General features: G+C 39.0%; 1 protein-coding gene across 1 annotated transcript in view; it reads left to right on the top strand.

Moving 5' to 3' along the window:
- vipr1b (vasoactive intestinal peptide receptor 1b) overlaps positions 1–17,433 on the top strand; it is a 233,418-nt gene that overhangs the window by 180,946 nt on the left and 35,039 nt on the right. Inside the window, exons 6-7 of the mRNA XM_065019183.1 lie at positions 8,628–8,781; positions 9,110–9,170. Coding sequence (XP_064875255.1) covers positions 8,628–8,781; positions 9,110–9,170 — 215 coding nt within the window. The remainder of the gene's footprint in view (positions 1–8,627; positions 8,782–9,109; positions 9,171–17,433) is intronic.

Consider the following 17,433-nt stretch of genomic DNA (forward strand, 5'->3'; position numbering starts at 1 on the left):
ATACTGTATATCTCTGTGTTAATATGTGGACTGATACTGTATATCTCTGTGTTAATATGTGGACTGATACTGTATATCTCTGTGTTAATATGTGGACTGATACTTTATATCTCTGTGTTAATATGTGGACTGATACTGTATATCTCTGTGTTAATATGTGGACTGATACTGTATATCTCTGTGTTAATATGTGGACTGATACTGTATATCTCTGTGTTAATATGTGGACTGATACTGTATATCTCTGTGTTAATATGTGGACTGATACTGTATATCTCTGTCAGGGGGACTGATACTCTATATCTCTGTGTTAATATGTGGACTGATACTGTATATCTCTGTGTTAATATGTGGACTGATACTGTATATCTCTGTGTTAATATGTGGACTGATACTGTATATCTCTGTGTTAATATGTGGACTGATACTGTATATATCTGTGTTAATATGTGGACTGATACTGTATATCTCTGTGTTAATATGTGGACTGATACTGTATATCTCTGTGTTAATATGTGGACTGATACTGTATATCTCTGTGTTAATATGTGGACTGATACTGTATATCTCTGTGTTAATATGTGGACTGATACTGTATATCTCTGTGTTAATATGTGGACTGATACTGTATATCTCTGTCAGGGGGACTGATACTCTATATCTCTGTGTTAATATGTGGACTGATACTGTATATCTCTGTGTTAATATGTGGACTGATACTGTATATCTCTGTGTTAATATGTGGACTGATACTGTATATCTCTGTGTTAATATGTGGACTGATACTGTATATCTCTGTGTTAATATGTGGACTGATACTGTATATATCTGTGTTAATATGTGGACTGATACTGTATATCTCTGTGTTAATATGTGGACTGATACTGTATATCTCTGTGTTAATATGTGGACTGATACTGTATATATCTGTGTTAATATGTGGACTGATACTGTATATCTCTGTGTTAATATGTGGACTGATACTGTATATCTCTGTGTTAATATGTGGACTGATACTGTATATCTCTGTCAGGGGGACTGATACTGTATATCTCTGTGTTAATATGTGGACTGATACTGTATATCTCTGTCAGGTGGACTGATACTGTATATCTCTGTGTTAATATGTGGACTGATACTGTATATCTCTGTGTTAATATGTGGACTGATACTGTATATCTCTGTCAGGTGGACTGATACTGTATATCTCTGTGTCAATATGTGGACTGATACTTTATATCTCTGCATTAATATGTGGACTGATACTGTATATCTCTGTGTTAATATGTGGACTGATACTGTATATCTCTGTGTTAATATGTGGACTGATACTGTATATCTCTGTGTTAATATGTGGACTGATACTGTATATCTCGGTGTTAATATGTGGACTGATACTTTATATCTCTGTCAGGTGGACTGATACTGTATATCTCTGCATTAATATGTGGACTGATACTGTATATCTCTGTGTTAATATGTGGACTGATACTGTATATCTCTGTGTTAATATGTGGACTGATACTGTTTATCTCTGTGTTAATATGTGGACTGATACTTTATATCTCTGTGTTAATATGTGGACTGATACTGTATATCTCTGTGTTAATATGTGGACTGATACTGTATATCTCTGTCAGGGGGACTGATACTGTATATCGCTGTCAGGTGGACTGCTACTGTATATCTCTGTGTTAATATGTGTACTGATACTGTATATCTCTGTGTTAATATGTAGACTGATACTGTATATCTCTGTGTTAATATGTGGACTGATACTGTATATCTCTGTGTTAATATGTGGACTGATACTGTATATCTCTGTGTTAATATGTGGACTGATACTGTATATCTCTGTCAGGGGGACTGATACTGTATATCTCTGTGTTAATATGTGGACTGATACTGTATATCTCTGTGTTAATATGTGGACTGATACTGTATATCTCTGTGTTAATATGTGGACTGATACTGTATATCTCTGTGTTAATATGTGGACTGATACTGTATATCTCTGTGTTAATATGTGGACTGAAACTGTATATCTCTGTGTTAATATGTGGACTGATACTGTATATCTCTGTGTTAATATGTGGACTGATACTGTATATCTCTGTCAGGTGGACTGATACTGTATATCTCTGTGTTAATATGTGGACTGATACTGTATATCTCTGTGTTAATATGTGGACTGATACTGTATATCTCTGTGTTAATATGTGGACTGATACTGTATATCTCTGTCAGGGGACTGATACTGTATATCTCTGTGTTAATATGTGGACTGATACTGTATATCTCTGTGTTAATATGTGGACTGATACTGTATATCTCTGTGTTAATATGTGGACTGATACTGTATATCTCTGTGTTAATATGTGGACTGAAACTGTATATCTCTGTGTTAATATGTGGACTGATACTGTATATCTCTGTGTTAATATGTGGACTGATACTGTATATCTCTGTGTTAATATGTGGACTGATACTGTATATCTCTGTCAGGTGGACTGATACTGTATATCTCTGTGTTAATATGTGGACTGATACTGTATATCTCTGTGTTAATATGTGGACTGATACTGTATATCTCTGTGTTAATATGTGGACTGATACTGTATATCTCTGTGTTAATATGTGGACTGATACTGTATATCTCTGTGTTAATATGTGGACTGATACTGTATATCTCTGTGTTAATATGTGGACTGATACTGTATATCTCTGTGTTAATATGTGGACTGATACTGTATATCTCTGTGTTAATATGTGGACTGATACTGTATATCTCTGTGTTAATATGTGGACTGATACTGTATATCTCTGTGTTAATATGTGGACTGATACTGTATATCTCTGTCAGGGGGACTGATACTCTATATCTCTGTGTTAATATGTGGACTGATACTGTATATCTCTGTGTTAATATGTGGACTGATACTGTATATCTCTGTGTTAATATGTGGACTGATACTGTATATCTCTGTGTTAATATGTGGACTGATACTGTATATATCTGTGTTAATATGTGGACTGATACTGTATATATCTGTGTTAATATGTGGACTGATACTGTATATCTCTGTCAGGGGGACTGATACTGTATATCTCTGTGTTAATATGTGGACTGATACTGTATATCTCTGTCAGGTGGACTGATACTGTATATCTCTGTGTTAATATGTGGACTGATACTGTATATCTCTGTGTTAATATGTGGACTGATACTGTATATCTCTGTCAGGTGGACTGATACTGTATATCTCTGTGTTAATATGTGGACTGATACTGTATATCTCTGCATTAATATGTGGACTGATACTGTATATCTCTGTGTTAATATGTGGACTGATACTGTATATCTCTGTGTTAATATGTGGACTGATACTGTATATCTCTGTGTTAATATGTGGACTGATACTGTATATCTCTGTGTTAATATGTGGACTGATACTTTATATCTCTGTCAGGTGGACTGATACTGTATATCTCTGCATTAATATGTGGACTGATACTGTATATCTCTGTGTTAATATGTGGACTGATACTGTATATCTCTGTGTTAATATGTGGACTGATACTGTTTATCTCTGTGTTAATATGTGGACTGATACTTTATATCTCTGTGTTAATATGTGGACTGATACTGTATATCTCTGTGTTAATATGTGGACTGATACTGTATATCTCTGTCAGGGGGACTGATACTGTATATCGCTGTCAGGTGGACTGCTACTGTATATCTCTGTGTTAATATGTGTACTGATACTGTATATCTCTGTGTTAATATGTGGACTGATACTGTATATCTCTGTGTTAATATGTGGACTGATACTGTATATCTCTGTGTTAATATGTGGACTGATACTGTATATCTCTGTCAGGTGGACTGATACTGTATATCTCTGTGTTAATATGTGGACTGATACTGTATATCTCTGTCAGGGGGACTGATACTGTATATCTCTGTGTTAATATGTGGACTGATACTGTATATCTCTGTCAGGTGGACTGATACTGTATATCTCTGTGTTAATATGTGGACTGATACTGTATATCTCTGCATTAATATGTGGACTGATACTGTATATCTCTGTGTTAATATGTGGACTGATACTGTATATCTCTGTGTTAATATGTGGACTGATACTGTATATCTCTGTGTTAATATGTGGACTGATACTGTATATCTCTGTGTTAATATGTGGACTGATACTGTATATCTCTGTGTTAATATGTGGACTGATACTTTATATCTCTGTCAGGTGGACTGATACTGTATATCTCTGCATTAATATGTGGACTGATACTGTATATCTCTGTGTTAATATGTGGACTGATACTGTATATCTCTGTCAGGTGGACTGATACTGTATATCTCTGTGTTAATATGTGGACTGATACTGTATATCTCTGTGTTAATATGTGGACTGATACTTTATATCTCTGTGTTAATATGTGGACTGATACTGTATATCTCTGTGTTAATATGTGGACTGATACTGTATATCTCTGTGTTAATATGTGGACTGATACTGTATATCTCTGTGTTAATATGTGGACTGATACTGTATATCTCTGTCAGGGGGACTGATACTGTATATCACTGTCAGGTGGACTGATACTGTATATCTCTGTGTTAATATGTGGACTGATACTGTATATCTCTGTGTTAATATGTGGACTGATACTGTATATCTCTGTGTTAATATGTGGACTGATACTGTATATCTCTGTGTTAATATGTGGACTGATACTGTATATCTCTGTGTTAATATGTGGACTGATACTGTATATCTCTGTCAGGTGGACTGGTACTGTATATCTCTGTGTTAATATGTGGACTGATACTGTATATCTCTGTCAGGGGGACTGATACTGTATATCTCTGTTTTAATATGTGGACTGATATTGTATATCTCTGTGTTAATATGTGGACTGATACTGTATATCTCTGTGTTAATATGTGGACTGATACTGTATATCTCTGTGTTAATATGTGGACTGGAACTGTATATCTCTGTCAGGTGGACTGATACTGTATATCTCTGTGTTAATATGTGGACTGATACTGTATATCTCTGCATTAATATGTGGACTGATACTGTATATCTCTGTGTTAATATGTGGACTGATACTGTATATCTCTGTGTTAATATGTGGACTGATACTGTATATCTCTGTGTTAATATGTGGACTGATACTGTATATCTCTGTGTTAATATGTGGACTGATACTGTATATCTCTGTGTTAATATGTGGACTGATACTGTATATCTCTGTGTTAATATGTGGACTGATACTGTATATCTCTGTGTTAATATGTGGACTGATACTGTATATCTCTGTCAGGTGGACTGATACTGTATATCTCTGTGTTAATATGTGGACTGATACTGTATATCTCTGTGTTAATATGTGGACTGATACTGTATATCTCTGTGTTAATATGTGGACTGATACTGTATATCTCTGTCAGGTGGACTGATACTGTATATCTCTGTGTTAATATGTGGACTGATATTGTATATCTCTGTGTTAATATGTGGACTGATACTGTATATCTCTGTGTTAATATGTGGACTGATACTGTATATCTCTGTGTTAATATGTGGACTGGAACTGTATATCTCTGTCAGGTGGACTGATACTGTATATCTCTGTGTTAATATGTGGACTGATACTGTATATCTCTGCATTAATATGTGGACTGATACTGTATATATCTGTGTTAATATGTGGACTGATACTGTATATCTCTGTGTTAATATGTGGACTGATACTGTATATCTCTGTGTTAATATGTGGACTGATACTGTATATCTCTGTGTTAATATGTGGACTGATACTGTATATCTCTGTGTTAATATGTGGACTGATACTGTATATCTCTGTGTTAATATGTGGACTGATACTGTATATCTCTGTGTTAATATGTGGACTGATACTGTATATCTCTGTCAGGTGGACTGATACTGTATATCTCTGTGTTAATATGTGGACTGATACTGTATATCTCTGTGTTAATATGTGGACTGATACTGTATATCTCTGTGTTAATATGTGGACTGATACTGTATATCTCTGTCAGGTGGACTGATACTGTATATCTCTGTGTTAATATGTGGACTGATACTGTATATCTCTGTGTTAATATGTGGACTGATACTGTATATCTCTGTGTTAATATGTGGACTGATACTGTATATCTCTGTGTTAATATGTGGACTGATACTGTATATCTCTGTCAGGTGGACTGATACTGTATATCTCTGTGTTAATATGTGGACTGATACTTTATATCTCTGTGTTAATATGTGGACTGATACTGTATATCTCTGTGTTAATATGTGGACTGATACTGTATATCTCTGTGTTAATATGTGGACTGATACTGTATATCTCTGTGTTAATATGTGGACTGATACTGTATATCTCTGTGTTAATATGTGGACTGATACTGTATATCTCTCTCAGGGGGACTGATACTGTATATCTCTGTGTTAATATGTGGACTGATACTGTATATCTCTGTCAGGGGGACTGATAGTGTATATCTCTGTGTTAATATGTGGACTGATACTGTATATCTCTGTGTTAATATGTGGACTGATACTGTATATCTCTGTGTTAATATGTGGACTGATACTGTATATCTCTGTCAGGTGGACTGATACTGTATATCTCTGTGTTAATATGTGGACTGATATTTTATATCTCTGTGTTAATATGTGGACTGATACTGTATATCTCTGTGTTAATATGTGGACTGATACTGTATATCTCTGTCAGGTGGACTGATACTGTATATCTCTGTGTTAATATGTGGACTGATATTTTATATCTCTGTGTTAATATGTGGACTGATACTGTATATCTCTGTGTTAATATGTGGACTGATACTGTATATCTCTGTGTTAATATGCTTTTCGGCGACAGCATGAGAAGCTATTATCTGATAGCATGCACCAATACACTACAACAGAAAAGCACAGCAGGGGACGTAAACAAAATAATTAGCATTTCGGCGTTACACAAACCGCACAATAAAATAGAAAACAGTCATTACCTTTCACCATCTTCTTTGTTGGCACTCCTAGATGTCCCATAAACACTATTGGGTCTTTATTTCGATTAAATCGGGCCATATAAAGCCAAGATATCGTTATATGTAGACTGTGTGATAAACGAAAAAAACAGCGATTTCACAACGTAACGTCATTTTTTAAAATTCAAAAAGTAGACGATAAACTTTCACAAAACACTTCGAAATACGTTTGTAATGCTACTTTAGGTATTAGTAAACGTTAATAAGCGATAAAATTCATCCGTAGGCGATGTACATATCATTAGCTGTCGTCTTGGAAAAAATTTCAGGAGAGAGCTCTTCCGGAATGATCTGGGCGGAGACCGGAGGTACGTCGTGCCCCTCTTTCGGTTCAACCAAGAATCAAAGAGGATTAAATTCACAAGATACTCGACTACATGGGGATGCTGTGGGAGTTGAATGCTCGGTCTTATCTAATTCGGCTCACTGTTAACAATTGCTGGAAGTGGCGCAAGGATATTTATTTCCATTTTCTGTGATCAGGTTTTCCTGCGCTTTCCGATGTAACGCACGTTATGTAATAGCCACAGTCGTGATTTAACCAGTTTTAAAAACGTCAGAGGGTTTCCTATACACACATTCTAACCATATGAACGTACTATATTCCTGGCATGAGTAGCAGGGCGCTGAAATGTTGCGCGATTTTTAACAAAATGTTCAAAAAAGTAGAGGGTAGGAGCAACTAGTTTAATATGTGGACTGATACTGTATATCTCTGTGTTAATATGTGGACTGATACTGTATATCTCTGTGTTAATATGTGGACTGATACTGTATATCTCTGTGTTAATATGTGGACTGATACTGTATATCTCTGTGTTAATATGTGGACTGATACTGTATATCTCTGTGTTAATATGTGGACTGATACTGTATATCTCTGTGTTAATATGTGGACTGATACTGTATATCTCTGTCAGGTGGACTGATACTGTATATCTCTGTGTTAATATGTGGACTGATACTGTATATCTCTGTCAGGGGGACTGATACTGTATATCTCTGTGTTAATATGTGGACTGATACTGTATATCTCTGTCAGGTGGACTGATACTTTATATCTCTGTGTTAATATGTGGACTGATACTGTATATCTCTGTGTTAATATGTGGACTGATACTGTATATCTCTGTGTTAATATGTGGACTGATACTGTATATCTCTGTCAGGTGGACTGATACTGTATATCTCTGTGTTAATATGTGGACTGATACTGTATATCTCTGTCAGGTGGACTGATACTGTATATCTCTGTGTTAATATGTGGACTGATACTGTATATCTCTGTGTTAATATGTGGACTGATACTGTATATCTCTGTCAGGTGGACTGATACTGTATATCTCTGTGTTAATATGTGGACTGATACTGTATATCTCTGTGTTAATATGTGGACTGATACTGTATATCTCTGTGTTAATATGTGGACTGATACTTTATATCTCTGTCAGGTGGACTGATACTGTATATCTCTGTGTTAATATGTGGACTGATACTGTATATATCTCTGTGTTTTCAGGTTGGCTGCAAGGCGGTGATGGTCTTCTTCCAGTACTGTATAATGGCCAGCTTCTTCTGGCTGCTGGTGGAAGGCCTGTATCTCCGCGCCCTATTGGCCGTTTCCTTCTTCTCTGAGAGAAAGTGCTTCTGGTACTACATTCTGATTGGCTGGGGTGAGTCTGTCTGTCTGTCTGTCTGTCTGTCTGTCTGTCTGTCTGTCTGTCTGTCTGTCTGTCTGTCTGTCTGTCTGTCTGTCTGTCTGTCTGTCTGTCTGTCTGTCTGTCTGTCTGTCTGATTGGCTGGTGTAAGTTTGTCTGTCTGGCTGGCTGGCTGGTGATGAGTTTGTCTGTCTGCATTTCTGTCTGATTGGCTTGGGCAAGTGTGTATGTCTGTCTGTCTGATTGGTCTGTGTCTGTCTGATTGTTTGGGGTAAGTTTGTCTGTCTATATTCTGGGTTTGGCTTGACCAGACATTGATTGGGTGTGTGCTTATCTCCTGCAGGAGGGCCAACCATCTTCATCACAGCTTGGGGTGTGGCGAAGGCCTACTATAATGACGTGGGGTAAGAACAGCTCTCCGACATGTGGGGTCTAATTCTTGTCCTCTCCAGCTAGACCTCAGCATGTGACTCATGGGACTTGCCGCTGTAATCAATCAAATGTATTTATATAGCCCTTCTTCCATCAGCTGATGTCACAGAGTGCTGTACAGAAACCCAGCCTAAAACACCAAACAGCAAGCAATGCAGGTGTAGAAGCACGGTGGCTTGGAAAAATTCCCTAGAAAGGCCAGAACCTAGGAAGAAACCTAGAGCGGAACCAGGCTATGAGGAGTGGCCAGTCTTCTTCTGGCTGTGCCGGGTGGAGATTATATCAGAACTTGACCAAGATGTTCAAATGTTCATAGATGACCAGCAGGGTCAAATTATAATAATCACAGTGGTTGTCGAGGGTGCAACAAGTCAGCACCTCAGAGTAAATGTCAGTTGGCTTTTCATAGCCGATCATTCAGAGTATCAATACCGCTCCTGCTGTCTCTAGAGAGTTGAAAACAGCAGGTCTGGGACAGGTAGCACATCCGGTGAACAGGTCAGGGTTCCATAGCCGCAGGCAGAACAGTTGAAACTGGAGCAGCAGTACGGCCAGGTGGACTGGGGACAGCAAGGAGTCATCAGGCTAGGTAGTCCTGAGGCATGGTCCTAGGGCTCAGGTCCTCCGAGAGAGAGAAAGAGTGAAAGAGAGAAAGAAAGAGAGAAAGAGAGAAAATAGAGAGATAATTAGAGCGAGCATACTTAAATTCACACAGTACATAAGATAAGATAAGACAGGATAAATACTCCAGATATAACAGACTGACCCTACCCCCCCGACACATAAACTACTGCAGCATAAATACTGGAGGCTGAGACAAGAAGGGTCAGGAGACACTGTGGCCCTGCCCGACGATACCCCCAGTCAAGACCAAACAGGCAGGATATAACCCCACCCACTTTGCCAAAGCACAGCCCCGACACCACTAGAGGGATATCTTCAACCACCAACTTAACATCCTGAGACAAAGCCGAGTATCGCCCACAATGATCTCCGCCACGGCACAACCCAAGGGGGGGTGCCAACCCAGACAGGAAGATCACGTCAGTGACTCAACCCACTCAAGTGACGCACCCCACCTAGGGACGACATGGAAGAGCACCAGTAAGCCAGTGACTCAGCCCCCGTAATAGGGTTAGGGGAACGGGCCAGGCAGAGACAGCAAGGGAAGTTTGTTGCTCCAGTGCCTTTCCGTTCACACACTGCGCCAGACTAACTCAATCATAGGACCTACTGAGGAGATGAGTCTTCAATAAAGACTTAAAGGTTGAGACCGAGTCTGCGTCTCTCACATGGGTTGGCAGACCATTCCATAAAAATGGAGTTTAACCTGTTATGGCTGCAATCCCGATACCGGGATCGATATGACAACTACCAGTGAAAATAGAGGGCGCCAAATTCAAACCACAGAAATCTCATAATTACAATTCCTAAAACATACATGTGTCTCATACCATTTTAAAGCTATTCTCATTGTTAATCCCACCAAAGTGTCCGATTTCAAATAGGCTTTTCAGCGAAAGCACTACAAACGATTATGTTAGGTCTCCACCAAACCACAATAAACACAGCCATTTTCCAGCGAAATATAGCATTCACAAAAAGCAGAAATAAAGATAAAATGAATCACTAACCTTGAATTATCTTCATCAGATGACACTCATAGGACTTCATGTTACACAATACATGCATGTTTTGTTTGATAAAGTTCATATTTATATTTAAAAAATCTGAGTTCACATTGGCGCATTAGATTCACTAGTTCCAAAAACATCAAGTGATTTTGCATAGCCACATCATTCAACAGAAATACTCATCATAAATGTAGATGATAATACAAGTTATACACATGGAATTATAGATATACCTCTCCTTAATGCAACCGCTGTGTCAGATTTCAAAAAAACTTTACGGAAAAAGAAACGCATGCAATAATCTGAGACGGCGCTCAAAGGTAAAAACACCACAGCCACAAAATGGCGTCAACATAAACAAGAAATTACATGATAAATATTCCCTTACCTTTGATGATCTACATCCGAAAGCACTCCAGGAATCCCAGGTCCACAATAAATGTTTGCTTTGTTCGAAAATGTCCGTTATTTATGTCCAAATACCTTCTTTTGTTAGCGCGTTTGGTATACATATCCAAAAGCTAACTCTGGTCAGCGTTATATCGGAAAACAACTTCAAAAAGTGATATTACCGGTCGAAGAAACATTTCAAACTAAGTACAGAATCAATCATTAGGATGTTTTTAACATATAGCTTCAACATATAGTTTCAATAAAGTTCCAACCGGAGTATTCCTTCTTGTCTACGTGAGCAATGGAACGAAAGTGACTACCGTGAGGGAAAAGCGCGATCACAAAATGGCTGTTTGATGGACATCTGATATATTCTGCCCTCATTCACTCCCACAACAACATAGAAGCCTCATTATAATTTCTATTGATGGTTGACATCTAGTGGAACCCCTAGGCAGTGCAACGCCATTCATATCTCAAGGGGATTTCATTGGGGACTGAATACATACAAGCTCAGATTTCTGACTTCCTGTTTTGATTTCAACTCAGGATTTTGCCTGCCAATATGAGTTCTGTTATACTCCCAGACATCATTCAAACAGTTTTAGAAACTTCAGAGTGTTTTCTATCCAATAATAATAATAATATGCAAATATTAGCAACTATGACTGAGGAGCAGGCCGTTTGATATGGGCACCTTTCATCCAAGCTACTCAATACTGCCCCTGCAGCCATAAACGTTAATAGGAGAAAGCCCTGCCTCCAGCTGTTTGCTTAGAAATTCTAGGGACAGTAAGGAGGCCTGCATCTTGTGACTGTAGCGTACATGTAGGTATGTACGGCAGGACCAAATCGGAAAGATAGGTAGGAGCAAGCCCTTGTAATGCTTTATAGGTTAGCAGTAAAACATTGAAATCAGCCCTTGCCTAAACAGGAAGCCTGTGTAGAGAGGCTAACACTGGAGTAATATGATCAAGTTTGGGGGTTCTAGTCAAGATTCTAGCAGCCATCTTTTGCACTAAATGAAGTGTATTTAGTGCTTTATCCAGGTAGCTGGAAAGTAGAGCATTGCAGTAGTCTAACCTAGAAGTGACAAAAGAATGGATACATTTTTCTCTTTGTTTCTTGGGACCTAGAACAAGCATCTCTGTTTTGTCCGAGTTTAAAAGTAGAACATTTGCCGCCATCCACTTCCTTATGTCTGAAGCACAGGCTTCCAGGGAGAGCAATTGTGGGACTTCACCATGTTTCATCAAAATGTACAGCTGTGTGTCGTTATGTTTATGAATGGCATCACCAAGAGGTAAAATATATAGTGAAAACAATAGTGGTCCTAAAATGGAGCCTTGAGGAACACCGAAATTTACAGTTGATTTGTCAGAGGACAAGCCACAGAGACAAACTGATATCTTTCCGACAGATAAGATCTAAACCAGGCCAGAACTTGTCCATGTAGACCAATTTGGGTTTCCAAATTGTGTGCTGATCGATGGTATCAAAAGCAGCACTAAGGTCTAGGAGCACGAGGACAGATGCAGAGCCTCGGTCTGATGACATGAAAGGTCATTTATCACCTTCACAAGGTCAGCCTCAGTGCTATGATGGGGTCTTCAGGAAAGCAGTGTTTGTCTTCAGGAAAGCAGTGAGTTGTGGCGCAATAGCTTTTCCAACCAATTTTGAGAGGAATGGGAGATTCGATATAGGCCGATTAGTTTTTTTATATTTTCCTGGTGAAGTTTTTACTTTTTCAAGAGTGGCTTTAATACTGCCACTTTTAGTGAGTTTGGTACACATCCGGTGGATAGAGAGCCGTTTATTATGTTCAACATAGGAGGGCCAAGCACAGGAAGCAGCTCTTTCAGTAGTTTAGTTGGAATAGTGTCCAGTATGCAGCTTGAAGGTTTAGAGGCCATGATTATTTTCATCATTGTGTCAAGAGATATAGTACTAAAAGACTTGAGCGTCTCTCTTGATTCTAGGTCCTAGCAGAGTTGTGCAGACTCAGGACAACTGAGCTTTGAAGGAATACGCAGATTTAAAGAGGAGTCCGTAATTTACTTTCTAATTCTAAGCTTTTCCTCAATTAAGTTGTAAAAACAGGATGATCGAGCAGCACAACTCTTCTCTTGTATGTTTTGTTCGATAATGTGCATATTTATAACCAAAACTCTCCGTTTACATTGGCGCCTTACGTGCAGTAATGTTTTGATTCCAAAACATCCTGTGATTTTGCAGAAATACTCATAATAAACATTGATAAAAGATACAAGTGTTATTCACAGAATTAAAGATAGACTTCTCCTTAATGCAACCGCTGTGTCAAAAAAAAACGTACGGAAAAAGCATAATCTGAGAACGGCGCTCAGAACCCAAAACAGCCAGAGGAATATCTGCCATTTTGGAATTAACAAAGTTAGAAACAACACCATAAATATTCACTTACCTTTGATGATCTTCATCCGAAGGCACTCCCAGGAATCCCAGTTCGACAATAAATGACTGAGTTGTTCCATAAAGATCCATCATTTATAGTGCCTTGCGAAAGTATTCGGCCCCCTTGAACTTTGCGACCTTTTGCCACATTTCAGGCTTCAAACATAAAGATATAAAACTGTATTTTTTTGTGAAGAATCAACAACAAGTGGGACACAATCATGAAGTGGAATGACATTTATTGGATATTTCAAACTTTTTTAACAAATCAAAAACTGAAAAATTGGGCGCTTTTCATCCGGACGTCAAAATACTGCCCAAAGAGGTTAATGTTACTACTTCGGCTGGTGTAGGTCCTGACGAACCACGTCCAGATAATTATTTTCACCCCGGACGCTTTGAATTAAAAAAGTTGAGCGAGAGAAAAAATATAAATATAAACGGTCATTAAAAAATAAAAACCGTAATGTTGGCAGGTAGCAAAGTAAGGTTAGCAACAAACCACAACAAACATGTCTGGTTATCATGTCTCTGATGCTGGGACATATTAAAATAGTAGTCTACTTTACCAGGTACTTTAAACAGCCAGAAGAGGCTACATTTTTGGAAAGTAAAAAAAACTACTGAAATATCACATTTACATACGTTTTCAGACCCTTTACTCAGTTCTTTGTTGAAGCACCTTTGGCAGTGATTACAGCATCAAGTCTTCAGGGGTATGACGCTACAAGCTTGGCACATCTGTATTTGGGGAGTTTCTCCCATAATTATTTGTAGAAAGTCTTAAGCTCTGTCAGGTTGGATGGGTAGTGTTGCTGCACAGCTATTTTCAGGTCTCTCCTGAGATGTTCGATCGGGTTCAAGTCCGGGCTCTGGCTGGGCCACTCGTCCTCAAGCCACTCCTACATTGTCTTGGCTGTGTGCTTAGGGTCGTTGTTCTGTTGGAAGGTGAACCTTCGCCCCAGTCTGAGGTCCTGAACACTCTGGAGCAGGTTTTCATCAAAGATCCCTACGTTCATCTTTGTCTCAATCCCGTCTAGTCTCCCAGTCCCTGACGCTGAAAAACATCCCCACAGCATGATGCTGCACCATAGGGATGGTGCCAGGTTTACTCCAGACGTGACTCTTGGCATTCAGGCCAAAGAATTCAATCTTGGTTTCATCAGACCAGAGAATCTTATTTCTCATGGTCTGAGAGTCTTTAGGTGCCTTTTGGCAAACACCAACCGGGCTGTCATGTGCCTTTTACTGTGGAGTGGCTTCCGTCTGGCCACTCTACCATAAAGGCCTGATTGGTGGAGTGTTACAGAGATAGCCGTCCTTCTGGAAGGATCTCCCGCCTACACAAAGGATCTCCAGAGCTGTCAAAGTGACCATCGGGTTCTTGGTCACCTCCCTGACCAAGGCCCTTCTCCCCCAATTGCTCAGTTTGGCCGGGCGGCCAGCTCTAGGAAGAGTCCAGCTCTAGGAAGAGTCCAGATCTAGGAAGAGTCCAGCTGTAGGAAGAGTCTTGGTTGTTCGAAACGTCTCTCCACCAGGAGGTGCCAGACACAATCACCAAGTGGAACACGGGAGCCTCACTGCGGTGACATCATTGAGGACCTTTAAGTTTGCAGTGACACGGGCCGGCAGCGTAGCCTAGTGGTTAGAGCGTTGGACTAGTAACCGGAAGGTTGCGAGTTCAAACCCCTGAGCTGACAAGGTACAAATCTGTCATTCTGCCCCTGAACAGGCAGTTAACCCACTGTTCCCAGGCCGTCATTGAAAATAAGAATGTGTTCTTAACTGACTTGCCTGGTTAAAATAAAGGTAAAATTTAAAAATTTAAAACACATCCATAACCTGAGCTGAAACCAGATTGCATGCCAGAGAATGTACTATAGACATAAAGAAAGCCAGTCAGTTGATTATTGACAAGTTTTTCCAACACTTTTAATAAACAGGGCAAAATAGAAATATGCCTAAAACAGTTAGGATCTCCCCCTTTAAATTAAGGATACACCGTGGCTGCCTTCCAAGCAATGGGGACCTCCCCAGAGAGGAGAGACGGGTTAAAAAGATTGGAGATCGGCTTGGCGATGATAGGGGCAGCAACCTTAAAGAAGAAAGCGTCTAAACCATCTGACCCAGATGTTTTTGGGGTCAAGTTTAACCTCTTGAACCTATGGGGGCGCTATTTAATTATTGGATTAAAAAACGTGCCCGTTTTAAGAGCAATATTTTGTCACAAAAAGATGCTCGACTATGCATATAATTGACAGATTTGGAAAGAAAACACTCTGACGTTTCCAAAACTGCAAAGATATTATCTGTGAGTGCCACAGAACTGATGCTACAGGCGAAACCAAGATGAAACTTCAAACAGGAAATGAGCAGAATTTTTGAGGCTCTGTTTTCCATTGTCTCCTTATATGGCTGAGAATGCGCCAGGAATGAGCCTGCCCTTTCTGTCGTTTCCCCAAGGTGTCTGCAGCATTGTGACGTATTTGTAGGCATATCATTGGAAGATTGGCCAGGGGTCCGCCCGGTGTCCTTTGTCTAAATTGGTGTGTAATCTTCAGCTGCAGGCATTTTCCCATGGGATTCAGAGGAGAAAGCACACTTCCACGAACGATATATCATGGAAGAGATATGTGAAAAACACCTTGAGGATTGATTCTAAACAACGTTTGCCATGTTTCGGTCGATATTATGGAGTTAATTTGGAAAAAAGTTTGGTGTTTTGATGACTGAATTTTTGGGTTTTTTTGGTAGCCAAACGTGATGTACCAAACGGAGCGATTTCTCCTAAACAAATAATCTTTCAGGAAAAACTGAACATTTGCTATCTAACTGAGAGTCTCCTCATTGAAAACATCCGAAGTTCTTCAAAGGTAAATTATTTTATTTGAATGCTTTTCTGTTTTTTGTGAAAATGTTGCCTGCTGAATGCTAATGCTAAATGCTACGCTAGCTATCAATACTGTTACACAAATGCTTGTTTTGCTATGGTTGAGAAGCATATTTTGAAAATCTGAGATGACAGTGTTGTTAACAAAAGGCTAAGCTTGAGAGCTAGCAGATTTATTTCATTTCATTTGCGATTTTCATGAATAGTTAACGTTGCGTTATGGTAATGGGCTTGAGGCTGTAGTCATTATCCCGGATCCGGGATGGCTCGACACAAGAAGTTAAGGAGGTCCTTTAGCATGGACATCTCAAATACTGAGATGTCCATGCAAAATATACATTTAGTGGTACATTTTTCTTTGTGGAATTTTATGTGTGCTTGGGGTTAATTTCATTCTCCAGGAAGAAGCAAACAGGTTTTTGCCTCAAATGTCCTGGTAGTGTGTAAAGTTCATGATGCTATTGACCTTAAAGCAGCAATCAGCAGTTGAAACAATAACAAATGGTACTCCCCACCACTATTTAGGTAAAAAGCTGAGGGATGAGGGCTGGAGAAATATAACCACTCTGAAATTCATAGACAGAACTATGGATTCAAGGACATAGAATCCATGATATCACAGTTTTAACCATGTTTTGAGGGTATATAGTTTGTTTACAAACTTAGGGGTAAAACAGGCTTATATTGCTAATGGTTTAAGACAGTTGAACTTGAGGCACTTAGGTTATATTCTAAAATAATCAATGGATACAATACACCCAGTCAGAACTGGCAGCTTCATTAAATAGTACCAGCAAAACACCAGTTTCAACGTCAACAGTGAAGAGGCGACTCCAGAATGCTGACCTTCTAGGCAGAGTTGCAAAGACAAAGCCATATCTCAGA

Source organism: Oncorhynchus nerka, linkage group LG6 (genome assembly GCF_034236695.1).
Source record: "Oncorhynchus nerka isolate Pitt River linkage group LG6, Oner_Uvic_2.0, whole genome shotgun sequence".
NCBI classification, from domain to species: Eukaryota; Metazoa; Chordata; class Actinopteri; order Salmoniformes; family Salmonidae; genus Oncorhynchus; species Oncorhynchus nerka.